We start from the raw sequence: 27,430 nt of genomic DNA, 5'->3' as shown, positions 1-27,430 counted from the left end.
AAAAATGAATAAAGGCTTATTCTCATCAGAATTAAATGCTTTTTATTTAAACTGAAAATAGCGATTTGAAGCTGAGATTCTACCTACATGCAGGGTATAGGATTTTTGAGATTTAAAATCTCTATAATAACTTTGAAAATAATTATCTTTCAAGTATAATATTCGCAGGGAAGGTAGAGGGTATAAAAAAATATCTAAAAAGCGAATAAAAAACGATTTTTGTAAAAAATCGAGTTCGACTTATATTCTGAGTGGTCGATTTTAACTACAGTAGACTCTCTCAAATTCGGGCATTTGGGAACGAAATGTCACCCGGATTTGAGAGAACAGATTGAGTTTACATACTTATACTTATGGTAAATTTCATGAAAATCACTTAATAATGCAAAAATACATCAAAACTCAGACAAACCATGGCAAATTTGAGCATATTGGGTTCATTTAATATAGGAGACTCTCACTCAATAGGCTCTTTTTCAATCTAGCGCCAAATTTTGTTGACAATTTTCACGTTTAATTATGAAGCTAATTCGCTCAAATTCGCTGAAGTTCTTCCTATTTTATCGTGATACTTTATAATTGAGCGCTTTTTGTGGAATTTACAAATGCTTTGACGCTTAATTCTATCGCTAAACCGGATGACATTTTGCCGATTGAGAAAGAGTCTACTGTAATCATAATCAAACTTGAAAAATGTCAGCATAAACAAACTTTTTTCGAATTTAACTGCCGCCCGAATTAAAAAGTAGCCCAAGTAGCCCGATCTTAAAAGAGCCGAATTAGCGAGAGTCTACTGTATTTAGATAAGAATAAGCACGTATCAAAAATTTCAAGATTGGTCGTTTTTCTCGTCTCCTAAAAAAAATCTCGAAAAGGGACTTAACGGAATCACACACCATTATAAGCTAATCTAGGTTTACCTCTGGTCTGCTTCATGTGCTTCATGAAGCATATGCTACATTCAATTTTCTAAATTCAGCAAAGCGATTTTACCAGGCCTTAGCGCTCGTCGTACGAATTTTAGATGATCGGAAAAGTCGTAACAATGAAACCTAAAGAACAATTTAAAAAAATCTTTAGCATAAAAATTGTTTATTATTTTATTTCGAAAAGTAGACAATAATAATTCCGAGGATTCTCGAAGAAATGCCCAAATTGGAAGCATTTTATACTGGCTTATAGTCCAGTTTGCTCTCCAATTTCTTGTTATCTGCCACCTTCCTGACCGCCTTCATGAAGTCCTCCTGAATGACATACTCTCGTTCAGCCCGGATGGCAAAGAGGCCAGCCTCAGTGCAAACATTCCTCAAATCGGCTCCATTGAAATTATCTGAGAGCTTCACGACTGCTTCATAGTCAATCTCTCCGTGTTTGGCAATGGGCAGTGCGTGGATCTTGAGAATCTCCAGACGAGCCTGTTCATTGGGCAGTGGAATCTCAATTTTCCGGTCAAGACGTCCGGGACGAAGCAGAGCAGGATCAAGAGTGTCCGGACGATTTGTGGCCATGATCATCTTTACCTGACCCAAGGAATCGAATCCATCCATTTGATTGAGGAGTTCCATGAGTGTTCGCTGAATCTCACGATCAGCCGAAGTGCCCTCAGAGAATCTCCTGCCACCAATAGCGTCAATTTCATCCATGAAGATGATGCACGGCTGATGATCTCGAGCATAGTTGAACATCTCACGAATCAGGCGAGCACTCTCACCGATATACTTGTCCACGATGGCGCTCGAGACGACCTTGAGGAAGTTTGCATCCAACTGTGAGGCTACAGCACGAGCCAGAAGGGTCTTTCCCGTTCCTGGTGGTCCATAGAGCAAGCATCCTTTGGGCGGGGTGATTCCCACACGCAGAAACAGCTCCGGATTGAGAAGCGGCAGTTCAATGACCTCCCTCAACTCCCGGATTTGCTCAGATAACCCCCCAATAGCCGAATAGGTGACATCCCCTGGATCCTCATGGGACATATTGTACACCAGAGGATCCACTTCCCTTGGCAGATATCGCATAATTGTCAGGGTGGTCATGTCCAGTGCCACACGAGTTCCTGACTTCAATTTTGTCTTGTCCAGCTGCCTCCGGCATCCCACAACATACCGAGGACCATTGGTAGCCTTGACGATGACTGAAAAGAAGAGTAAACTGTCCAGAATGTCGCCTCAAATCTCTCCCCATCCGGAAACTTACATTTGTCCTCAGTCAGCTGCTTCAGCACTTCACCCACAATCTGCCCCACACTCTGCAAGGCTTTCAGATCATTCTCGGACTTGTCGAATTGCTTCGTACGCTCTTTCAGTTGTTCCCGCACTGAAATAGCGCCCCATTTTTGTGAGATGATTTGTCAAAAAAGCACAAAACATAACCTCAATTGTCCCATACTCACTCTCTTTCAGCTTTGATTCCACTTCTTTGTGCTCCAGCAACTTCTTGCGATAGTCCTGGAGAGACTTATCCCTCACAGGATCAAATTGAGCCCCATTAGCTGTCATTTCCTGGTATTTTCACGGATTTTTCTCTACAAATCTCACTGTTTTTTGCTTTTCACTCTTATACTTTAGCTACTAGCAGATGCGAGGCGCTGAAGTCGCAAGCTTCGGCAAACTTCGGCAAAGCTTCGTTAAGTTTTTTCGTGAATTGTTGTCATTTTCCCCTCGATTTTTGTTCAGTTCGAATGGCGGTGTCGTGGAAAGTGGTAGTGCGATGAGGAAAAAGTGACTAAATTGCCGTGAAATCAACTAAAATCAATAGCAAAAGTGATAAAATGTGGTAATATGGCTGTTGTGGGATCACTGGAACGCATCCTGGAGGATGCTCACCTGAGTGGAGAGTTGAAATTGAGCGGAAGAAAACTGAAGGATATCCCAAAGGCGGCCGGAAAATACAATTTGAGTGATACAGTTTTTGCAGGTATGAATGTCTCCTATCTTCTTGGGGTAATTGGACGAGAGCCAGGTGCTCTGCGGGAGGGTCCCCTTCTAATATATGCTAAATTACAATCTCACGAGACGGAAACACCTTTTTGGGCTGGGAGAAATATACATTTAAAATGCAGATTCTTGAAAAAAAAAATAAAGAAAGATGCGTTTGGGCGTCTTGTGCCTTTGTCCGGAGTTATTATCATTTTATATTTATACTTTGAGGCCCCTCCTTGAAATGCCAACTCCAACGCTCAGTCTCGGGCAAAGAAAGTCTTCTTTTTTGCCATCTCTCCAGAGATTCTCTTTCATGGAGAAGTTTTTCCTGAGCTATTTTTAACTTGGGGCTTCTCCCCCCTTTTGCCCAATAAGATATCCCCATAAAGAAAAACTCCTCGGGAAAAACTACTTAAGTGTTCTGCTTCCCAAAATATCCATTCAATTATCTCAAAGCCCACTTGGACTATTCGCAATAAAAGTATAAACAATTTGGGAGTAAAGTGCATACGCTCTTGCCACAGGAAAACCTATTTTCTTCAGCACATCTGTTACAATTTCCCAGTGAAAAACCCCCTTATTCCTGTGGCTGGGAATCAACCGACGAAAAGCAATCGATAAGAATCTGCATGGAGATGAATGCCACACATTCACTCAACAAACTTTGAATTTCTCAATTTGTCCTCAATTTTTGCAGCTCGAGAACTTGCTTTTGATTCACAGCAATTTTTCGAGCTTCTTCTTCATGAATTTCCGGTGTTTCTCTCAATACTTTCAAGTTCCCCAGGATGAGAGGTGGGGAATTGGTCAGAATTCGTCAGTAGCTGAATATATTTTTTTTTTGATGTAATTCATGAGGGGCCAAAACCAAAATTCATGTGAAAACCTTATGATTGGTGTGATTGGCAGTGAATTATTCGTGGAATTGTTCTTTTTTGCGTGATATGTCTCTCATTGGGTTATCCCGGGGCACAATTTCAATAAAAAAATGCTATAGTTTGTGAATTATTGAATACTGAACCCAAAAAAAAACCGAAGTGACAAGAAAATAGTAACAGCCGAATTGGAAAATGTGAGTTTGAAAAATCCCGCCCATCGTTATATAGACCACGCCCCTCTAAAAAATTTTAATATATGTAATAACAATAATAATGCTGGCACAACATTCCATGAAGGAACAAGGCCTTCCCGCAAGGGGATTTTTAGACATGCATTATTATTTTTTCTTGTACGGGATGAGATTGTCAGTCCCATGCCCGTGAAATCAAGTGCAGTGAAGCTCACTGGATACTGGATACCCCTTTAACGCCAAAAAAAATTCCTGGTGACCTAAAGGGGATTCGAACCCGGGACGCTTGCATCATAGAGCGAGTGCTCTACTACTTGACCCATTGAGTGCCCCCTAAGAAATTTTAGTAAAATAACAATTTGTTAAAGGACATGGGCAAAAATATATGGAAGCTGGTCTATGTGGCGACCACAGATGGGACTAGGCGCATTTTATACGTAATGGTGTAGGGTAAAAAAAAACTACCGAAACCCAGGACAATATTCGCCAAGAGTCCTTGTAAAAACGCCTTTATCCTTTCGAAAAAATACTATTTTGACATCGAATTACTTAACATCAGCCCAAGGGATCTTCATGAAATTCGGTATGGAGTCAGTGTATGACTTAAGCTATTTATCCATGGATACTACCCTCTCTCCCCATCCCTCCTTTCAGTAGTTCCCATACAAAATGTGGACTTTTTTCATTTTAACTTTTCTCTGAGAAGAAGTAGAGAAGTTCTTGTAGCCCCCATACAAAATAATGACTTTTTCCACGATAACTCCTTTGTGAAAAGAAGTAGAGATCAGAAACTTGGCATAGGATCAAGGGCAATGGAAGGCTCTTTAACCGTGTTTATATACGTTTCTCCCCGCCACTCCGTCGAGCAGTCCCCATACAAAATGAGGACTTTTTCCACTATAACTCCTCTCTGAGAAACAGAAAAAGTAGAAAGCTGAAACTTGGCATGGGTTTATGGAAGGCTATTAAGTCATATTAAATCTGATTACGATTTCAAAAGAAAGAAAATAAATAAATAAGTAAATCATAGTTAGAAAAATAAGTCAAAATATGTAATGATTCTACTGAAATCAATGAATATAATGAGGTCATATCTCTCTCTGTAACACATTAAAAGCATCAGATATGCGTATTATAAGATACATTAAAATCGGTTGAATAGTTTCGAAACTTAACACATTTCTTCTTATTTGAAACTTTGATTATTTTTGTTTGTTTATTAACGAAGTGATTTTTTAAAGTTTTTTTTATTGACCGAAAGCTTAGCCCTTTAACGACGAGACAGTTTTAGCGGACCGAAAATCAGCAATAAAAATGAAACTGATAAACAAAATCAGTAAAAATCTTACATCTAGCCTTAGAAAATCCAACAGAGTCTGATTTAGTGTATTTTTTAACTCTATAAGTGATAGAGACAAAAATAGCCCAAATATTTAAATAATTTTTCTGACAATACCAATGAATGATAATTTTCAATCTAATGAAAAATGTTATGTTTGAGTATATTGTAGTTTCTTTTCCCAAAAAAGGTTTTGCTTAAAAAGAATTGGAAGTATAAAAAATAATTAGAATTAATTTTCAGTATGGGAACTTAAAAATTCGTCATTTTTGAGCTTAAAAATTTACTATATAGCAAATAGCTGGAGACTTGCAAAAATATCCTAGATTCCTTCAACCTTCTATTTTGCAATTACGTACAAACCTAAGAAAAAAATAACTAGGTAACTCAGGAAAAATTATTTTCTTTATGGGACAGGTGTTCCAATCGTCCTTAACAGTTGAATGTTGAATCGAAGTATAAAGATAATTCGAGGATGATCCACCATTTTCTAATGTTTAAACGAGAAATAGAATAAATTTAAACAGTGGATTAACGTTTAAGCCAAAAATTAGACCCCCGATTTCGGAGGCATAATTTTTGGCTTAAAGATGGAATAAACCTGTCCACATCAATCCGTAAAGTCTTTCCGAAAATACTGTTAAATGATACAAAATTGATATAATCTGCACTTTAGTGGATTTAATGAAAAGATATAAGGCTTTAACTCTATTTACAGCTTCTTAAAAAGCCAATTTTGCCTGAAATAAAAAAACATCCACCATATGCAACTTCAATAAGTCGCCACTGAAGTAGGAGTCGCGGGAGTCGCGCTTTTTGCACCCAGAAAACATGCACATTCTTTCACATCCACAATATTGATTCCTATTTTATTTTAGAGAATTTTTAGCAAGTCTGGTGGTTCAAGATCACCAAATAACGAGAAAAAGCCGTGGAATCTTGCTAAATCGAACGAAAACATTGACGAATTGACATTTTCTGGCATGCCAGAAAAGCCAAAATATGGGGTTGCCGTATGACAAAAACAGCTTACGCCAAAGCACTATTCCTCGTTTCTGCATACGAAAAAATATTTAAACCTAGCTTAATTTTAACTCTAGATTAACGTTAATCTGAGGTTCAGTTGAAGTTATTCTTCGTTTCAACATTCAGCTGTAAAGGGTTAAGTTTTAATTTAAACCGCGGCAATTTTGAAAAAAAAAATACATACATATTTATAAAGAAAATTTGTTGTGTATTGAGCATTATGCCCAACGCACAATAACTTTTGTTTTGTAAATATGTTTTTGACATTTCAATGAGAGTGAATGAAGAGATCTAGTTATCTCGTTTTCTCTCTTAGGAAATTTTGAAAACATATTTACAAACAAAAGTTATTGTGCGTTGGGTATTATGACCAGCGCACAATAACTTTTGTTTGTAAACATGTTTTCAAAATTTCCCAAGAGAATGAGCGAGATGACTATATCTAGATCTCACTCACTCTCATTGAAATGTCAAAAACATGTTTACAAAACAAATACTACTGTGCGTTGGGCATTATAGGCAGTTTCGAAATCGTTTGCAAAAATAATAGTTATCGTACGTTGGGCTTTATTAATATAAAATTTTTGATAGGGAAAATAGCGATTTTATACAGGTTTTTGCTTTTTCAATTGTTTTTTTGTGTGGGTTTATTACTAAAGTTTAAAATCTAGAAAAACTTAAGTATGATAACTTGAAAATTTTCCATAGAATACTATTTTAATTATGTGTAGAAAAAAACGCAATAAGGCTTATATGAATCTTATTGTTAAAGAATTTTGGAAATGAACTTCAATTGTCGCATTTTATTGTAATGTGCAAAAATTAATTGAAATAATCTGTCTATAGAATCAATACTATATTAAACACTTTTAATTTTAAGATTGCTTCATTCAATTCAATTTAATGATCTTTTGAGAGTAGAACAGTTTATTAATTGTCCAGCCAATTGGAATCATCTTGTGCCACTTTACTCCACAATGAACGATAAATTTTCAATTCACGCAGCAATAAAGCGTGTTTTGTAATCGATTGACTGATACTTCTGCTTAGCTCATTTCTACTTAACAATTCTTTGCCTAATTTTTTGCACACTCTGTTGTATTGAATTAAAATAAATCTGCATTTAATTGTGACGTTTGCTATATTACGATGTAATCAAATACCAAAGAAGTTTGAGAAGAGCTGATGTAATTTGAAATGATGTGTGACAAAATCTAATGTTGTCCCCAAGGCTTTTTTCTATTTCTAGAAATTAATCTAAATACGATAATTTCTAACACAGGGAGGGTTGTGAATGAGAAATAAAAATGTCTCTATTTTATTTCTTTTTTTTTTTTATTCTTCCACTTCTAACGATCGCATGGGAGAACAATGTACAAAAATAGCGTCACTTTAGCTCGTGTTTATTTTTTCTTATTTTTTTTTCCTTCTTTCCTTCATCGGTGTGAGTCTCTTACCAATTCCGGAAGAATGTCAACAAACTTATAGTGTTCTTAGTCGCGAGGATGAGTGTGTGTAATATATTGTGAAAAAGAAGAAAAAGACCACCCCTTTCCTAAACCAATTAGCTCCCATAAGGAGAGATATGGTCAAAGAGAAGAACGGGTTGAGAATATTTTGTGTGTCTGCGTATTGGACGAATGAGTGTAGATGGGAAAAGGAAAATAATTGTTGATGAGAAAGAAAAATACACAAAGGTCTTGTACTATAAGCTCAAAATTACTGGCGGCTGTTTAATATCACAAATATTATTAACATGAATTTTTTTTGTGGTGGTGGAAACTTGAAAATATTGAAAAGAGAACAAAAAATTATGTAAAAAAATCAATTTATAGTCATTAAGTAAGCTCAATTCCTCGATGAGATTATGATTTTCAACATATGAGAGAAGTATAGGAAAAAAAAGAAGTTTTCTATATTTAACTTCAATTTCTATAATATCTTTTCACTCTCTTACTCCTTGATAAAAGAACTGCGTGAAAGTTCGTTAGATAACGATGTTATGGGGAAATGATAAAATAAAAGGCTGATGTAGAAGTAATTTAATTATTGCCATGGGTGAGTGAATAACGCATGTTTGTAAGGTGAAAATGTATTCGTGTTTCATTATTGATCTGAATAAAATCATAAATCAAAAGGTCTCTTGAGTGTATGAAAAAAATAAGATATTTCTTCTCTACTTTGCACATTACACTAATATTAACCGTGTGACTGCTAAAAGTCATGTTCATTCAACTTCCAAATGGACTTTAATTATTCAACGCAAATGCTCAATTTCTATCGATTAGCTCAAAGCAGTTTACATAATTTACACATCACTTTAAGTAACGTTTAACTATATTGTTGTAAAACCAGTTAGATATTGAAGGTTTAAGAGGCAACCTCTATTGGGCATATGATATTGAAATGGAGTATTTAAACAAGTGTCGTTCCCAATTAAATTTTAATGTAAAGATGAAACATTGCTTTATTTAGAGATGCTTGTCTATTGAACAATAAACATGACGTGGGATTTCTAAGAAAATATTAGTTTCTTGCGTAGTATAAAAGTTTTTGAGGGGAGTTAACTGTAACAGGTTTAGGTACCTGTTCCCAAGAAAAAAAAGGTTTAAAACGCAAGGGAGATACGGGAATTGGAGTCCTGCAGAGAAATACCTGAGGAGATTTAATCTTACCGAAGAAACATAAAAAATAGAGGGTGGAAGAAACTGAAAGGAACAGTTTCATGATCGAAATAGTGCAACAAGCAATTATAAAACAAATCTTTCAAGTTGAGAAATGAAACAAGTAATAAAAATAATCCAGGCATGAATTTCAGTTTTATAATATTTGTATGTAGAACAGAGTAAAGTTAAACCTTATACTAACGTATAATCCAGATTTTAGAGCCTGATTTTCTAACTTTAATATTTGACATAAGAAAAATAGAATTTTGGACTCATTAAAGGGTTACATAAGTCAAAAAAGTACAATGTTAAAACTAAATAAATTATCTGAAATTTTCATTAAAAAATCTTAAAAATTTAGCCGTTGCGGCATGATTTTCGGAGACCTTTTTGAAAATAAAACTTACTTTTCGGTGAACAAGATTTCTCAAGGTGTATTCATCTGAAATCAAAAAACTAAGTGTATGTTTTACCTCTATGAAGAATAAGGACAAAAATAGCCCAAAGTTTAAATATTTTTTCTGACAATACAAATGAATTATGAAATACTTCTGAAAAATATGTGGTTTCTATTCCCAAAAGGGTTGTACTTAAAAAAGTTGGAAAAATAAAAAACAATTATAAAATTCTCTCAATAATGCGAAAGTTAAAAAAAAACCTCACTTTTATTCTTATTTATTTACTATAATAGCGTATATAGCAAATTAGTTAAAAGATTTGTAAAAAAATGTCCTAAATTCCTACAACCTTCTACTTTACGGTAATGTACAAATATTAGAAAGAAATAACTTAAGGAAATGAGGAAAAAAATTTTCCATGGCTCACGGGTGATCCAATCGTCCTTAAAAGTCCTTTTCACTGACCGAAAATCAACAATAAAAATGAAACCGATAAATAAAATCAATGCAACGTCTTACATTTAACCTTGGTAAATCCAAAAGAGTTTTATTCGACGTATTTTTCACCTCTACGAACGATAGAGACAAAATTTGCATATTTTTTCTAATTTTTATCACTTAAATTAATCGTTTGAAAATGGATAATTGCGTGCAAACCATAGTATAAGGGACTGTAACAAACAAAATTAGGTTACTTAATTTAAACAAAATTAGGTCCCAAGTCTCTATTTCTAATCCTTTGGGCTTCTAGGTATGATAACGGCCCTACACACATTCTCAACATTCTCAGATAGAAAAATAGCGTGACTTCAAAAACTCGAAATTTCAGATTTCCAAAATTCTACAAAAAATAAACGACACCGAAAGATCACATCTTTAAGAAGCTTTAAGGGAACCGAAACTTGATGTAAACGCTTTGTGGTGATAAGAACTTTGATGTGTGATCCTACTAATCCTATTCATTCAGACTTAGCCCCTTAAAGATGAGATCTTTCTACAAAACAACGCGTTTTGCAATGGTTTTATGAAAAGGAATTGATAGTTATTGATTAGTCAGCGCTTTGTTCGAGTTTAAATCCAATAAAGAAAATCTTTTCGGTAATACTATCAAGTAAAATTTTTAAAAGCTCCAGTCAATATAATCCGACTTTAGCGCTGAAACTGCCATAAAAAAATGTTGCTATACAGACCTACAGTGAGTGTCAATAGTTTGTTGCCTAATGGATGTTTGAGAAATCAAGTGAAAAAAATGATAGAAAAAAATACTTTTCCAAATTTTTCTTTTTGCAGATGAGTTCCTTGTAATCCGTAGATATTATTTATAGTTTTCAAAAAAAATAATTAATTTTATTTCATATCAAAAATAATTGTTTTCCAAAAGTTGGTCATTTTTGAAAAATCAAAAGTTTGTTGCCTCATTAAAAAAACTAATTCAAAATGGAGAAAACGTGCAACCAACTTTATGTAAACCGGTTACATTTTGAGCTTATGTCATTTGATAGGCAAATGGTGGATTTGTACATTTTTAAGGCTGTCAATGGTAAATATATAGGTGTAAGAGTGATGATAAATAACAAGAAATAATCAGTTTTTTGATAATTCATAATTTAGGTTATAATGGCAAATTACAAAAAGTTGAAAGGTGGGATATTGTCCAGAGATACTGCTGAAAGGAATCGGCGTCGCTTAATTGCCAAATTTTATGGAAATTCATGAAAAGTTATACATAAAATGGTCAAATATTATAGTTATGAGGCACGAGTACATCTGAAAAACGCTACTGGTAGACCCAGGGTTTCGACTTAGAAAGTCGATAACCGCATTCTAGGTATCTCTGATAGTAACCCCATGATCTTTGCTTCAAAAATTCAAAGTCGGCTGGTTACAGAAGGCATACAGGCTTCAAATGCTTCGAAAATCAAACTCAAAATGAAAGAAAATATAAGAATAGGTACTTGGCTCGCAAGATTCCATTGGTAAGCAAAACCAAACTGCTTAAGAGGTTGTATTTTTACGTTTTTAGCATGCTCCAAGTGAATTTACAACCTTTTAACCAGATTGGTTTTGTTTACCAATGGAAACCTGCAAACCAAGTAATTATTCTTACCACTTTCATTAAATTGCGGTTGGTTTTGAAGCCTGTATGCCTTCTGTAACCAGCCGACTCTGAATTTTTGAAGCAAACATCATGGGGTTACTATCAGAGATACCTAGAATGCGGTTATCGACTTTCTGAGTCGAAACCCTGGGTCTACCAGTAGCGTTTTTCAGATGTACTCGTGCCTCATAACTATAATATTTGACCATTTTATGTATAACTTTTCATGAATTTCCATAAAATTTGGCAATTAAGCGACGCCGATTCCTTCCAGCAGTATCTCTGGACAATATCCCACCTTTCAACTTTTTGTAATTTGCCATTATAACCTAAATTATGAATTATCAAAAAACTGATTATTTCTTGTTATTTATCATCACTTTTACACCTATATATTTACCATTGACAGCCTTAAAAATGTACAAATCCACCATTTGCTTATCAAATGACATAAGCTCAAAATGTAACCGGTTTACATAAAGTTGGTTGCACGTTTTCTCCATTTTGAATTAGTTTTTTTAATGAGGCAACAAACTTTTGATTTTTCAAAAATGACCAACTTTTGGAAAACAATTATTTTTGATATGAAATAAAATTAATTATTTTTTTTGAAAACTATAAATAATATCTACGGATTACAAGGAACTCATCTGCAAAAAGAAAAATTTGGAAAAGTATTTTTTTCTATCATTTTTTTCACTTGATTTCTCAAACATCCATTAGGCAACAAACTATTGACACTCACTGTATATTGTATAAAACAAAATTTGATGCTGATCAAATCTGTACACGACCTACAGCACCCACTTTATGAAAATTTCTTAATTAAATTTCGCTGGGTGTATCACCGTTGTGTGATATAATTGGTTGACTCTGCTTTTCTCTTACGACTTGACTTTATTGATTTTTTTTAAACATAAAGTGAAGAGGAAACTACATTAAATTAATTTTAGTATACACTACTGGTTGTAACTATTTTTAGTAATATCATTAGTTCAAATTTATTGATTTGCAGAAAGCATAACAAACTTTTAGAACTAATAACACTGCTCCTTCCCAATGGCACAATATGTCCCAAAGTTCTTTCTATATACCCATACCATTTTATATTGTGGTCTATTGTATGTGAAACACAGAATGTTGTAATTAAATTTATCACTGTTTTCTGTGCCAATTGAAGTTGCTATCGCGAAAACAGTTCAATTTTTGAAGAATGACTTTTTTTTATACAATCTCTCCCTACAAGGAAAAATGGGTTGTTGTGTAGTAGTATACATAGAAAAGCAGTGACAATATTAATAATCTTATCTCTGAAGGGATTTTGTTGAATTCAAAAATTTTAAATTGAGTGCTCAAATGAGAGATTTACTAGCTGAAATGTTCAGTGAACCATCATTTTTTATCTCTTCCTCCTTTTTCGGTCTAGAATTACATGAATGAGAGAAAAAAAAGTTTTCATTGCGTTCTTCTTTCTATCCCATGTTTAACCCGTCAAGTCAGTTCTCATCTGTACAGGTTATTCTTACCTCTGGGGCTTTGGCTTTTTGTAGCCAATCCTCATATTGAAACACTCTAAAGCAGAGGCCCACAGATTTGACATAAGAATGAAATGGAATTTAGTCATATCACTTCGTGTTTTCTTGTGTCTGTTCGGGACAAATCGTGAAAATTTAATCTTAAAAAAATTAATTACGCGTAAAAAATAATCAATAATTTATTACTCCGTGTAATTTATTATATTTTTATTTATTTATTAATAGTGTAACTTTAGTAATGAAAAAGGCATTATATTTCAAGGGACCTTTATAGTGTAAAATGCATTTTTACTGCTCGAACTCAAAAGAGAGCAGTTATAGATAGATAGATAGATAAATTATGTATTCCTACGATCTTTTACTCCCCAAAATTTCCACCTCCACCTCCCCGGGGGCACTTTTCTCAACATAACTTCGCGTTTCAGATGGCTTCTTGTAAAAACGTTGAATTAGCAATGCAATTTCTTCCTTTTGCGATATAAAGAAAAAAACATATAAGACAGAAAAATAGAATAATTTATTCATCGTTAAGATTAAAATATCTGGTTTAGATTGTTTAAATCCATTAATCGATTCAATTCAGTTCAATTATATATTTCATTATATATTATATAATCATGTTTTAACTATTTAAACTATTTATAACTACAAAACTATCTAGTAGCAAATTATGTCTAGGGATAGTACAGTTGTCTCTCTCTCAATTGAGCATATGGTAAAATATGTCATCCGAATTATCAAGAAATACGGGCGTGCAACTCTTTGAAATTCAGCATTTCATTATATTCACCTACTTAGTCATATTAAATTTACATACTCAAAATCACTGCAAATTCCACAAAAATTAATAATAAAAAACCTCGCTTAAAATAAGAGAAACAATATCAAATCTTATGATATTTTCTTCACATTGAATCAAACATAAAAACTGTCAACAATCTTTTTTTTTGAAATGCAACTGGAACAATCGAATGACAAAAATTTAATTAAAAAAAAGTCGATTGAGCGAGCAGGAGTGAGAGTCTACTGTAAAATACCTGAAACTCCTAACTTCAATCCTTCTTCATGTTAAAAGTTAGGGACTGTCTGATATACAAGAAATATTTTCAAGATCTTCATCTTTTTTGTCATTGTGATCAATGAAAGCTCTGTCGGTATTTTTAAGGCTAAGCCTCAAATTTGCTGCGAGATTGGATTGATTCAAAGTGCTTCTGTTCTTAGTTTTTGTTAGTTTGAGGACTGAAAATCCTTGCTCGCAAGAATATGATGTGGGGTAAACGGAGAGAAATCGGATATATTCCGAGCTGTCGCGTCGGATTCCCCTTACTTCGTCGTAAGACGAAAATCTTGATGAGAAAGAATCACTCAGTTTGTCAATGACTTCAGAAAACTTTTCAAAACCTCCGCAGTTTAACTCCTGACATGATGGGAAATTTGCCAAACGGCAACTGCGGAGGTCTTTCTGAAGCATAGGGAGTTTATTCTTAAATTCATCGATTTTTCGAATACTGTCCATGATGTTGGTGTTGCGACCCTTTTGGATAGAAATGATTCGAGAATAATATAGTAGATTTCAGTTGCTCTTCAGTGAAAAGTCAAGCTCATGTTTATAAAAGTTATTATATGTAGCTCATTACACATCAGAGATGCAATTCAAGAAATTAACCTGACAAAATTTTGGTAGATACTAGCAAAAATACGAGAAAGTTAATAGACATGATAAAAAAGAAGTCTGACCTGGTATATAGGTTTTCAGTTTCGTCTGCAAAACGAAATAATCACACCTAAGAAATACAAAACGGTTGCGAAGTGGAATATTGAATGCCTAAAAAAATCAAAAAGTTGAGAAAACTACCTTTATGATAGTCGAAAAGCGCCTGCACCTGCACAGTATAGTCCAAATCAAATAATAGATAGTACCGATAAAAAAAGGAGGTTCGTGTAAGGAAGAAATTCTTTCAGTGACTAAAGTTAGCATAGACTTTACTTGAATCCAAGTCCAAGGAATAAATTATGGTTGACTTGAAACAGGCCTATAATCAAAAGAAGGACCTTGTCTGTCATCATGCGTGAGCTTGCCATTCCCACCTAAGCAAATCAGTTTGGTGAAAATGATCATATCTCCAACTTAATGTACCAGGTAAAGGTCGTGCAAAAGAAATAAGAGATTTTCAGCGTATATTCAGCATTTTTAGTAGTCTGATGTGAAAGGATGCCCTGTTTTCCACAATATTGAGCTTTGTGCTGGAATATTCCGTTACAGTCTCTGGGTGCAATGCAAGAACATGCATACTCTGCTATTACAGGTGCTCCAATATATTTGCTTATGTTGACGATATCAACATTATAGTTCACTCGACGCAAGAGGCGATGGAGACTTTTGTTGTATTCACTGCGGCTGCGGAGATGGGGCCAAGGATTATGAAGCTTACACGATATATATCGTGATTGACAACGTTGAACCTAGATAGGACATGCCTGAGTTTTATAGTTTTTCAAACCATTCCTCTTGTTGATTTTATGGATAAATCTCCTATGTAGTCCCATCTTCTTGCCAACATCTCGCACGGAAAGATTGAGTTGCTTCTCGAAAAGCTCTAGCATTTTCTTTTCCATTCTCTTATCCTCTGAAGGCTCTGGACAAGGTCGTCCCCACGATCACTGACGACTTTCTTCCACTTCCGAAGTTATGCAAATTTTTGGCTGGATTAGCCTTCTTCTTCAAGTCTCCTTTCAAAATTCCCCAGTATTTCTCAATGGGGCGGACTTCTGGTGTGCCCTGTCACAAAAAATTCTTCGTTGCGATGTCCACAATAGCAGGTTGCCATCCAAACCACATATTTCTTCGGGAACTTGTCGTACTCTTTGAACCTGTACTTGCTGGCTACACCCGTACGAGTCTTCCCCGTGTAAAACTGTTGGCCGGGCAACTGGGTCAATTCACCTTTTACGACACTTTTGTCGTCCATCAAAATGCATCATTGAAAGCCTTTCAAAACTCGATCACTCAGATTTCTCGATCACGTTTTGGCACTTTGTTTCTGCTTGTCCGTGCGATGGGGAGCAACTTGAGCTTTGTACGTTATCAATCCGTTATTCTCTTTGATTCTCTGCACTAAGCTCTTGGAGATACCCAGCTTTTTGCCCACATCTCTGACTGAAAGGCAAGGTTGCTTCTGGAAAAGCGCCAACACTCTCTTCTCCATCCTCTTGTCTACAGCTCCAGGTTTTCTGCCACATCCTGTCTTTTAAACAACAGTCCTGAGGTCCTTGAACCGTAATATAACCCTTCGCACCGTGGATGGATACTTTCCGGTGATCCTTCCGATTTCAAAATAGCTCGCTTTTGGATTCTTTAGGTACGTGTCCACGATCAATTTGCGCAGGTTTTCCATTTTTATCACTTTTCTCAGCCAAAACATAACCTTTTTCAATATTTTTTTCAGAAATGAAAAGCTGACGAAATTATCTTAAAAAGTCAAAAAAAATCAAAGCAAAACTCAATTCCTATTGTGACTATCATCATGTCGAAAACTTGCATTTAAATCCCGGACACGCTTTACTCTTATACAGGCTAATGAAAGACCACTATTATCACGATTAATTCATTTTCTCCTATTTTTCCATACATAATCTTCCAGATATATCGAGTAGATGTAAAAAATAAAAATATACCTGAAGTGATAGATTCAAATCGTTGAGGCGCCCAGTGATGTCCGTGAAAAAGGCTATTTGTTTCCAGAACTCATGATCTTTTATTATCCTTTTCAATTCTTCACAGATCTGTCACAAAAAAAAAATTAAGTGTATATGACAATAGAATACGGACTCTTAGTATCACTAGAAATACCTTAACATCTTTTTTCTGAGCAAATGAACCTATTTCCTTTCTTAAGTCAAATAGCCGCCTTAATGCCTTGCCTAGGGATAACCACCTCACTTCCGTGTGTAAGAGAAGGTCTTTTTTTGGAGCCTTGTTTTCCTCCAGGTATCTCTTCAAGCGCCTATGAGTTAATGAATTGTGTCCGCCTCTGAGACCGTTAATTATTCGAATTGCTTGTTTGGGAGCTGGTAGGTTGGACAAAAATTTAGCACTTAAGGCAACTTGGTGAATGAGACAGTGGTAATGACGTATTCCAGGCATTACGTTCGACATAAGACCGTAGAGGCCAGTGAGATGTCCACATAGGGAGCGAGCCCCATCCGTGGTTATGCTGAAGAGTTTGTCTATGAGGTCAAACTCTTCTAGTGTAGCCATGACAACTTGATAAACCTCAGCTCCAGTGGTCCTTGATTTAAGGTTTTTCAATTGTAACATTTCTTCGAATGTGTCTCCGTTGGGATATACACCGCGAACAAATATTAACATTTGACTTTCATCTGTAATGTCTGTGGTTTCGTCCAAGCAAATGGACACCGTGTCACACATATTAAGATTTTGTTTCAATGATTCCCGCACATCATCAGCAAGTTTGCAAGTATGTCTCATTATTGTTGTACTTGAGCAAGGAATCTCTTTGAGTAATTTTGCACTTTCACTCTTGCCCATCTTCTCAAATAATGTTGCAAATATATTTTTATATATTGCTGCGTCTGCGTAAGGTTTCTTATTTCTCGCCAACTCGAGAGCCAGGACCTTGGATACCTCTTTGGAACTCATATAATCGTGTTTCTTGGGAGAATATGATTTTCTTTTTCTTGTAACACTATTGAGACTCTTATCTACGGAGCTTGCATTGGAATCAAAATGACTCAACTTATCCGGCTTCAGGACACTTTCTGGCAATGCAGGATCTTTACCGGCTTTAGGACACCTTGCCCAATGTTGGGCATAGCGATTTCGTTGTACAGCTTAATTTTAAACAAATACAATTTACTTTAAAATAATTTTTAAAAGTTCATTTTAACTATAATATCACAGTAGGATTTTTCAATTCATAAAAACAGTTTAATTTTTCACATTAATTGTTTTGCTAAAATATAAAAATTCATTAGCCTTTAATTCGGAATAGGCATGTTTTGTTTTTGTCACTAAATATTTAAGTTAAATCTTCATGCTTTTAATAGAATTTTTAAATATATATAAATTTTATATTTGTACTTCAGTGAATCAAGAATTTCCGATAATGAAAACAGCTCGAAAACGTAATGAAATGAATAAAAATATTGTAGATCAAAACAATATATTTTATATGAGATAAATTCATTAAATATTTACTAAAATTATCTTCTCCTACGTCGAATTTACAACTGAAATATTTGTCGCAATTTCGTTTTTAAAAACAATTTTTTTTTTAAATTTCTATTAGGATTAACTAAAAATCTCTTGAGAATAGAGATGATCGAGAACATATATATTTAAAACAAATTAAGTCAATATAAGGTTTGACACACATATTTTTTGAAATAAACATTTGAAACAAAAATGGATTAAAATTCACATTTTTCTATAAAAAGAGCAAGATTTCAAGAAAACCAATTGAATTAGAGACTTATTCACTTTCAAAAGTATTTTACTAAATTAAATTGTAAAAATATGAACTTTTTTTTACAATTTATAACATCAATTATACGCTATTATTATACCGCGTAAAAAATACACTTCCTAACAACGCGCTCGGATTTTTTTCTCGGAAAAAAAAATCTTGAAATTTTTCATCGAATAAGAAAAAACACCATTTTATGGACTTACTGTGTATCACTGCACCACAAAGAGTGCATTGTGAGAAGTTGTCATTCAGTGGTTTACAATAAAAATTTTTCTCCATGACACTTTTATCGTCTTTTGCCAGTCTTTGCGTTTTGGATTCACTTTGTGAGGTTAAAGAGAACAGTGAAATATTTTACGTGACAAGCCAAAACACGAAGCACACGAAGGTTGACTCGAAGTCAGGAATTTGGCCACCCGACTTCGGCCAATTTTTGACAGAGACGTAAAAATTTTGGGGGCCTCTGCTCTAAAGTCTAATGGTTGAACGACGATGCTGGTACGTGACAATTTCTACCTTTTTCTTTGTTTCTCATTCTCTTGTGAGAACATTCCTCCTATTTTTATTGCTTTGATTCCTTCTTTTACCCTCCTCGACTTTCATTTACAATATGTATGTAATGTATTTTGTCTGGTGCGTCCGCGCCTTGAAAAGCAAAATTCTAAGCATTTTACAAATACATTTTCTCTCTGCTCTGGGATTAATGGGGATATATAGGAAAAAAAAGTGTAAGGAACGTATAAATAATAGCCTTTCAGAGGCAAAGAGCAACCCTCTTGCTTTCTTTTTCCTCCTTTTATATATTCATGCTCTCCGTGTCAGTCATTCCGGGGATTTCTCCCCTTCAATGGTGTGTTCTTGTGGTAAAAGATTCAGGAGAATGGCGTCTCGTGTGTGGACTTTGGTCTTTTGGGTCTCTTTTGCCCTGGGAAGTGCAGACAAGTCACGAAGGACGTCTGAAATTCTGGTTCTGAGGGGGTTGCAGAAAGGTGATTTATATGTTATGTTGGAAGGAAAATCTGACCCAGACCCTCATACAGAAAGAAAATCCTCACGTCCTCCAGTGCGACTGCGGATTATCGATCAGCTGATTCCGAATGGAGAATGCGGATAAATTCGTTCCTCAAGCAAATCAACATCCATTTAGAATCTTATGTGAATTCTATGTGCAAACACTATCAGCAAAAGAGTTTTCTTTGCACAAAAGCTCAGTCTGTCTCTACTGGAAATATTTTTTTTTATTTCTTTCTCAATTAACCCCAATTATGTTGACGATTTTTATATTTATTTCTCCCAGCTGGAGGTCATCAATGAGGAGTTAAATGAATTTTCATCGAAATAATTCACACCAAATGGTGAAGGAAGAGTACAATTGGTTGGTTGGTTAGTGATATGAAATCAGTGGGGCGAGTTTTTTTTTGTTTTGTCTTATTTATTGCTTCTATGTGGAACTATGAACTGCGTACAATCATTTGTTTTTAGATGGACCGATTGTTGTGAATTTTTGAATAAAATGTTTGAAAAAGTTTTCATTCTTTGGCACATTTTTTTTTTAAATTTCTGCTCTAGTAAATTCTTGCTTTTGCTATGGACATTTGATATTTTGGCGGCCATGCAGATGGTCAAGAAATTTAAACTTTGCAAGTAAATAATAACAAGGCACATTTGAAATGGTTTTATTGCCATTGGTTTATCAAGGAAAAATCTTGCATAAGGTGTGTCCAACTACAATCTAGTTTTTGTGCATTTTTCGGAATAAATTTCATATAGGAATTTTTAGAATAGTGAACTTGCAGCACAGTGAAACTTATTGATCTGTCTAGTGTACAGTAATAAAATAAATAATGTATCAGTTCTTTAACGAAAAGTCACAAGACACCATTATAAAAATAGCCCAACAGCTGTGAAGAAAATATCTTTAATACAGATTGTTATAATGCAATGGTTTTTATTGGAAAATATAAACAAGATAGAAAATGCATTGATTGTAAAAAAAATCCTTGAGTTTGTTTAATCACCAAAGAATCCAAGAATTACATTTCAATCAATTTCCATAGAAAAAAAAAACAATTAGGGGGAAGTACCCTCCCTTCGTACGTTCATGCCTTCGAATAATATGAATTTTCATTAAGTTTTCCTAAGAGACTTAAACATTTCTATTAAATATTAATTAGCTTATTATCAATTGTTGATAATTCTGTGATGATTTAGTGTAAATCTCTTACGAAAAATAAAAGAAATTCACTTTATTCGAAGGCATGGACATTCGAAGGGTGAGCACTTTCCCCTATAAAGTATCTTGATTTTTCACCCCCGAAAATATCACTTTTTCACAAAAAGATGCGGGAAAATTTTTCATACTTGGCAAAATATTCGAAACTGCTAATCTAAAAAATGTTTCCACATCATTTACCGTTTATCAACTCAAAACAGATTTAAATCGATTTATAAATCATTCAAAAGATCGTCCAAAGTAGGGTATCGGGGTAGCGTAGGGGAAAGTGCTCTCCCTTCGAACGTTTATGCCTTCGAATAATGTGAATTTCTTTTACTTTTCCTAAAGGATTTTCACATGATTGTCACATAATTATTAACTATTATTTAATAGAAATGTGTAAGTCTCTTAGGAAAAATGAAAGAAAATTCACATTATTTGAAGGTATGAACGTTAGAAGGTAGAGTACTGTCCCCTATATTTCCGAAATTTCGGAAAAAAAGTTATCAGTGCATTACTGGATCATAATTGAGTGGAACCTATTCAAAAATCAGAGATATTGCGTACTACGGACGACAGAACCCGAAATTGCCGGCTTATGATTTTCGGCATCAGAGATGTTCAGAACATATACCCTGTGAATTTCAGTTCGATCTGAGAACCTTGAGAAAATCGGAGGATTACAATAGGTGTGATTAAAAGGAATCACACTTAATTGTCAGAAATTTTAAGGCCTTTCCAACAACCCAAACATGACTTCATATTGACCTTAAAAAACCGTTATTACGAATGATTCAGCGATTACTTTCGTATATAAACGAAATGGAAATGTCCTACTATAGGCAATCTTTAAAACATAATCCAAAAATGAAAAAAAATCGCATGAAGCGTTTTCAAGCAATCCTAAAAAAAACATGATTTTGGAGGGAATATAGGGGGAAAATAAGGGGCATATTAATGGTCTTGGGTCGACTTATGAGAGGAAGAGGGGATCCCGCGATGGTTCCGAGTCTATCTCTCTAGAGGTCAAATGGTCCGTTTGACCTCTAGAGCTGACCACAGCTAGACGGGTAGACGAACAAACTGCATGACGTCAGAAACTAGAAAATTCAGATTTCCAAAATACTGCACTTCGGGGTTCATAATTTTGATCTCTCTGTGAAGTTCGATCGGTAAAAGAAATTTCCGAGTTGAATCCGAAAGTTGAATCATTCCTAATAACGATTTTCAAGGTTTAAAAAGGCTCTAAAGAGTGTATTCTCAACCGAATGGTATCATGTATGGGCTCGTTGGATAAGTCTTTGAATTTCCGATAACATATTTTTCGCATTAACTAATTTTTATTTGAAATTTTATTATATTACTCCTGAGATGTATATTTGGGCAAAGTTTTGAGTGATTTATAAATCGGATCAAATCGGTTGTGAATCGTTAATGAATCGGTTATTAACCGATATTAATTTTGAGTGATTTATGAATCAGTTTAAATCGGTTGAGAACCGGGTAACAGTAAATGATGCAAAAGTACTGTTGAGGTATTGCATCTACGTCACTTTATATTTGGATACGATGTTTTTAATCCAGAGGCCCCCTGCTATATAAAGTGATTTGAAATCGGAAAGTTATATCGGAATGTTGTGCTAAGTTCTTTATTTACCAAATTATTCTTTGTATAAAGCTGCCAAGGAAATTAATAAAATTTCAACCACATTTTGATAAGCTGAAAAAGAGTAATAATATAATATAATGCTTTTAATTCACGCGATTTAAGTATTTTGCTGCAAGAATATGAATATTATTCCAAGAATCATATCGCTGCTATTAAAATAAGGCTTAAGAGAAAAAACATATATTTATTTCCATATCCATATCCTGTAATTCATTATCTTGGCGAATTGATTTCCTTTAAACATGTGAAAATTATGAACATATATAATTTGTGCTTTTCTTTTTTAATGTTTCTTTCTTAGAAACTGCGTAGAAAACAAGAATCTTCAGGTTTAAAATTAAGTCAAAAGCCAATGCATTGTAACAATGATGGATGCACGATTTCTTTGTGCACCATCGTATATTAAATTGAGTGAAACGGTTGCGATTTCTACACACTTATAATTCCTTAATGAAAAATTACATATATGTTCTTTGCGTTTGAAATACACATGGAGTGTATCATTAACATAAACCTTCCTTTTCAATCACTTTCCTCTCTATCCAATGTGCACACGACAATTGTGTAAAAAAAAAAAATGAAGTAAAAAGTAAATTTAAATAGTGAGAAAAAAAAAGTTATATATGTCCACAGAATTCAAAAACATTAAAGACTCAGTATGAATAGGAATTAATTAGGGGCTTGAGGAAGGGGGAAATATGAGTATGATACTGATGAGTCTGGCATTTTATACATTCAGTCTTTTGGATGGTTTGCCTATGTCGTTATGCGCATTTTTTCTTCTTGGTTTTAAATATGCTCGTGCTGAGAAAAATGCTAAAGGGCGTCTTACATCGAAGAATGTTGCCAGGAAATGTTGGTGATAAGAATGTTTTTATTTATTTTTTTTTTTGAGAAATCGTTTTTCATAAAACCACTTGGCAAAAATTCAGAGTAATTCAATGTGTCAGTGTCTAGAGTGGTAAAAACCTCAACGCAAGAGGTCTTTTATGGCTCGAATTCCATAAAGAGAGTAATATACATAATAATCTTTCGATTTTTTAATACAGAGCCATATTTGAATGTGAATTTTTTTAATCTACGTTTTGCCAAAAATAAAGTCACGTTGTTGACACGCCCACTGTGAGGTATAAAGGCCAAACTTTGAGAGATAGCGAACTAAGGACTTAGGATAACCCATTCAAATAAATTGAATTTCGCTTTAATAACACGGTTTTCATGTTCTCAAGCCAATTGGAGTATATTTGGGTTTGATTGAAGAAAAAATGGATACAATTAAAGTCCGAACTAGTTACAACTAGTTATTTGTTGTAATTTTTAATCTAAAATTTAAATATTTCAGAAACCTGGGGCAAAATGTGACAAGTCAAAAATCTCTAAATTTAATAACTTTAAAGATAAAACAATATAGATTTAGATCTTCAATTGTTACTATATATGGCCTATATTACCTCTTTAAACTTTCAAAGTTTTAAGAGATTCAAGGAAAGATTATGGAAACTAAAAATATATTGAAATTTTCGACCATTTTAGAAATATTGTTCTTGCAGAAGATATGAATTTACTTAAAATTAAAATTTATTGATATATGACTGCTTTTGAGCTAGTCTCTTGAAAACATATTTGAGAGATACAGAGCTTGAAGGATTTCATATTTGAGTAATAACGGCCATTGCCGTCTTAGCGCTGTTGACCATTTAGACATACGTATAGGTTCCAGAAGTAATTTAGATCTTCTGAACACAAATCTGTTGTCTGTTTTATTATCTTCTTTCCAAAATTTTTTTTTAATCAAAAATCACCACTTTAGAGAAAAGTGCCCCAAGTCATCGGATAAAAAAAATACACAATGAATTGAAAGTCCGATTTGTCTTCAGTTCGCATTTTCTAAATTAGAGAAGAGATTTTTTTTAAATGCGACTCTTTGAAAATGATTTCAAAATCATATTTTCCATTATAAGAGAAAATTGTTGATAACAAGAAGAATAATAATGCTATTCCTTGTGCTATTCCAATTAAAAATTAAAAGGAAAATTTTACTTTATGAACATTTTTTTTCTTTTTGAACATGACTGTTCTCAAGTGCGTCTTCTTTATCGATTTTTCTTTGTATTGGTTCCTGTCACAACTCTGGTGGTTTTAGAACACGGCAAGGACTATGGGAAAAGGAGCCTAGAGAAGAACCAACACACATATTAGTCGATAATACAGAAGCACTTGAGGAGTGTTAAAAAAACATTTCCATTTATCATAATGGTGTTATTCTAATGAAAAATTAAAAGAGGAAATCTTGCTCCTTAACATTTTTGTTTTTAGAACATAACTGTTGTCAAGTGCGTGTACATTATCGACATTTTTTGTGATGGTTCTTCTCTTGACTGTTTTCTCGACTAGTCATCGTGTTCCAAAACCACCAAACATTCTGGACAGGACCCAACACAAAGAAAACTCGAGTATGTAGAAGCACTTAAGACAGTTATGTGCTAAAAAAAACATTTTTTAAAAGGAAATATTTTTAGTTCTGATTCATATCATGACTGGTTAGTTTTGGAACACGACGAGAACTGGAGAGAACAGTCATTACAGGTCGCAACCCATAGAAAAGTCGATAAAGCAGAAGCAATTGAGAACAGTCATGTGTTAAAAAAAATGTTCAGGAACATTGCCCTTTTTCATTAAAATGTAGCACCATTATGCATAAGAAAGTAGTCAAATCAAACTCTTGAATACAATGTTTTGCGTACACAAGTTAAATCCCTAAAAAATGGTACGAAAAGGATAAATAGAACATTTTTCTAAGGATAAAGCTGTTTTTATCATCTTAATAGTCTCAACACATACTTTTGTTTTTCAATGTGAAAAGAAAATGTTATTAGCAGTTTATTAAGCCAGGAAGAACTTTTTTTTGTTAAGAACTGAAGTGGGAAATCATTTCCGTACTTCTAACACTGAGAAAAAATGGGGGTGTGATTAACTTTTTTTCCTCATAACTTTAACGCTTTTTAGTTGTAAAAACATATTGTTGTCGAAATATTCCACTGATAGCAAAATAGAGCCCGGCTGGTGGATTCCCTTCCCTGTTTGCGGGAAATTCATATTTCCCGGCTCTCGCTCCAAGCAAGGCCTTTTACTGGTGGTATAGTTCTGTAGCCCGCCGTGTGGGGGATTGGTTGACAGGAGACTCTGTCAGTCAGTCGGTAACATGGCCTGGAAGAGTACGGTTGGGGGCACAGAGCTGGGTCGCTGCCGGGCAATTGGCCGCGATAAGCCTTGGCCTCCTTAAGGAATCTTTCAGGGCAGAAGCCCGACTACAATATCAAAATTTTTTAATGTTAATTTTACACCTTTTTAAGGGTAAAATTAACATAGAAAAGCGTAACTTTAACCCCCAATACACTTAAAAAGGGTAATATTTACACTGATTTTGGATCAATACTGCAGTGTAAAATAAACATTTCCGGTATGTTATTTTAAATTTTTCGGATTTCTTTCAGTGAAGGTTGAATCGATAATTAACTTGAGCGTTCCGCGAAGTTTATTTCACCCCGTCCCTCATTTTTTTTCTTTTCAAATTCACCATGAATACTGTTGATTGTCATCCAAGCATAATAAATGGCATAATGTTTAGATGGCCTGTGTCATAATTTGTGAAATAATAGTTTTAGATATTTCTTGTTTTTGATTATAAATTTTTGTTTGGACTTGAAAAATGAAGATTTATGATGGTCTAATTTCATTTGTATATATGTATCTCATTTGGTAATGAATATAAGTGTGTGCTTTGGAGTCATATAACAAGTTGATTGCTAATGGAATTTTAGCTAATCCTATTCAGCTTATATATGGGATGTTGAGGAAGAATGTTTCAGTTTTTCATTCTGTGGGATTTATTGCTAAACATTGCCAACAAATATTGCCTCGACTTTGATGGTTTTTCTCTTTCATTTTGTGAGTGCGAGGGTCTCCATGGTTATCGCTCTTTTCCGCTTCAATTGCCTTTTTCGTCAAATCAAATATCCCAAACTATGTCAATAGTAAACAGATCCCGAAGGATTATCTCTGTTTGGATAGATGTGCGGATGCTGTTCTATCTGAGTGGAAATTTGCTACGTAAAATTGTGCCCAAAAGTTTGTTGTTTGTGAGGGATTTTAGCACGCTTATCTCAAAAACTGTTGCAGAAGGATTATAGAATACGATTGATTTTCTCTTTAAAATGACTGTTGATTTAACATAGGCCTTTTTACTTTAAAGAAAATAATTAAATAAATTTAGAAATTATTACACAAAAATTTCAATTACTTCCCCAAATTTTCCATGACACAGATTTTCTATGTAGAGTCGGTGAAATCGAAAATGGCATAAATCATCAGCTCGTTCTATTCAGTGCATAACATCGAAAATGAATTCTTATGTTTAGAAAGTGTCGAAATGATTTATGCGCTGAGAGTTTGAATCATTTCAGAAAATCTTCACATGTTAGTCAGATGTTTAGAGAATTTCTGTTCCAATTTAATGAGTATTTTTTTTCCTGGAAAAACTCTGATTCATTAGTGAACTATTGATGTGCACGTGCATTAGAAAAAGAAAACACCATCGTTATGCTGAATATCTCAGTCAGAAATACGTGCTATAGTGTAAGCTGATGATGACAAAATGCATAATTCATCTAGGTGCAAACTTAAGCAAAAATTATTCTATTAAACCTATATACAACAAAATAATGGGTAATGCAATTTGAAACTATGACAACAGACAATGCATAAATTGTCTGGCAAGTTTAAGGTGAAGCAAATAGCAGGAATAATTTAATTTTGCTGAGGTTTAGAGGCCAAATTTCCAGAGGTTAAATTGTTGAAAGAATTTAATGTTGAAATCAGGAAATTCAGTCTATAAAATAGATTCTTTGGAGAAAAATGAAGAGAAATTCACCCCAAAATCAATAAAATCACCCTCAATAAGCGAGGTTTTTATATCTCTATTGAAATTGGTCATACAACAAGCTCTTGT

General features: G+C 34.1%; 3 protein-coding genes across 4 annotated transcripts in view; 1 reads left to right on the top strand and 2 right to left on the bottom strand.

The window, feature by feature from the left end:
* Positions 1 to 1,075: 1,075 nt before the first annotated feature.
* LOC129805553 (26S proteasome regulatory subunit 10B) lies at positions 1,076 to 2,736 on the bottom strand. The gene is made up of 3 exons (XM_055853541.1): positions 2,390 to 2,736; positions 2,194 to 2,313; positions 1,076 to 2,131 (listed from the first exon to the last, which is right to left on the bottom strand). The coding sequence occupies exons 1-3, from the start codon at positions 2,493 to 2,495 to the stop codon at positions 1,167 to 1,169; spliced, it is 1,191 nt and encodes a 396-aa protein (XP_055709516.1). The 5' UTR covers positions 2,496 to 2,736; the 3' UTR covers positions 1,076 to 1,166.
* Positions 2,737 to 2,777: 41 nt separating this feature from the next.
* The window catches only part of LOC129805538 (leucine-rich repeat and calponin homology domain-containing protein), a 51,151-nt gene continuing 26,498 nt past the window's right edge, over positions 2,778 to 27,430 (top strand). For both annotated transcript variants that reach the window (XM_055853520.1, XM_055853519.1), the window contains exon 1: positions 2,778 to 2,913. In XM_055853520.1, coding sequence (XP_055709495.1) covers positions 2,778 to 2,913 — 136 coding nt within the window. The remainder of the gene's footprint in view (positions 2,914 to 27,430) is intronic.
* On the bottom strand, positions 13,704 to 18,998 carry LOC129805547 (zinc finger BED domain-containing protein 5-like). The gene is made up of 3 exons (XM_055853531.1): positions 18,742 to 18,998; positions 16,900 to 17,900; positions 13,704 to 16,832 (listed from the first exon to the last, which is right to left on the bottom strand). The coding sequence occupies exons 1-3, from the start codon at positions 18,815 to 18,817 to the stop codon at positions 16,665 to 16,667; spliced, it is 1,245 nt and encodes a 414-aa protein (XP_055709506.1). The 5' UTR covers positions 18,818 to 18,998; the 3' UTR covers positions 13,704 to 16,664.

Source organism: Phlebotomus papatasi, chromosome 3 (assembly GCF_024763615.1).
Source record: "Phlebotomus papatasi isolate M1 chromosome 3, Ppap_2.1, whole genome shotgun sequence".
Lineage (NCBI taxonomy): Eukaryota > Metazoa > Arthropoda > Insecta > Diptera > Psychodidae > Phlebotomus > Phlebotomus papatasi.
This window is presented reverse-complemented; position numbering and strand designations above follow the sequence as displayed.

Bases quoted from the DNA above. Each gene is read 5' to 3' on its own strand.
- LOC129805553 (XM_055853541.1), bottom strand. From the start codon at position 2,495: ATGACAGCTAATGGGGCTCAATTTGATCCTGTGAGGGATAAGTCTCTC. The intron at 2,314-2,389 runs GTGAGTATGGGA...GCGCTATTTCAG, and splicing joins GGAATCAAAGCTGAAAGAGA to TGCGGGAACAACTGAAAGAG. The intron at 2,132-2,193 runs GTAAGTTTCCGG...TCTTCTTTTCAG, and splicing joins GCAGCTGACTGAGGACAAAT to TCATCGTCAAGGCTACCAAT.
- LOC129805547 (XM_055853531.1), bottom strand. From the start codon at position 18,817: ATGGAGAAAAATTTTTATTGTAAACCACTGAATGACAACTTCTCACAA. The intron at 17,901-18,741 runs GTAAGTCCATAA...TTTAAAATTAAG, and splicing joins TTGTGGTGCAGTGATACACA to CTGTACAACGAAATCGCTAT. The intron at 16,833-16,899 runs GTATTTCTAGTG...TTTTTGTGACAG, and splicing joins CTCAGAAAAAAGATGTTAAG to ATCTGTGAAGAATTGAAAAG.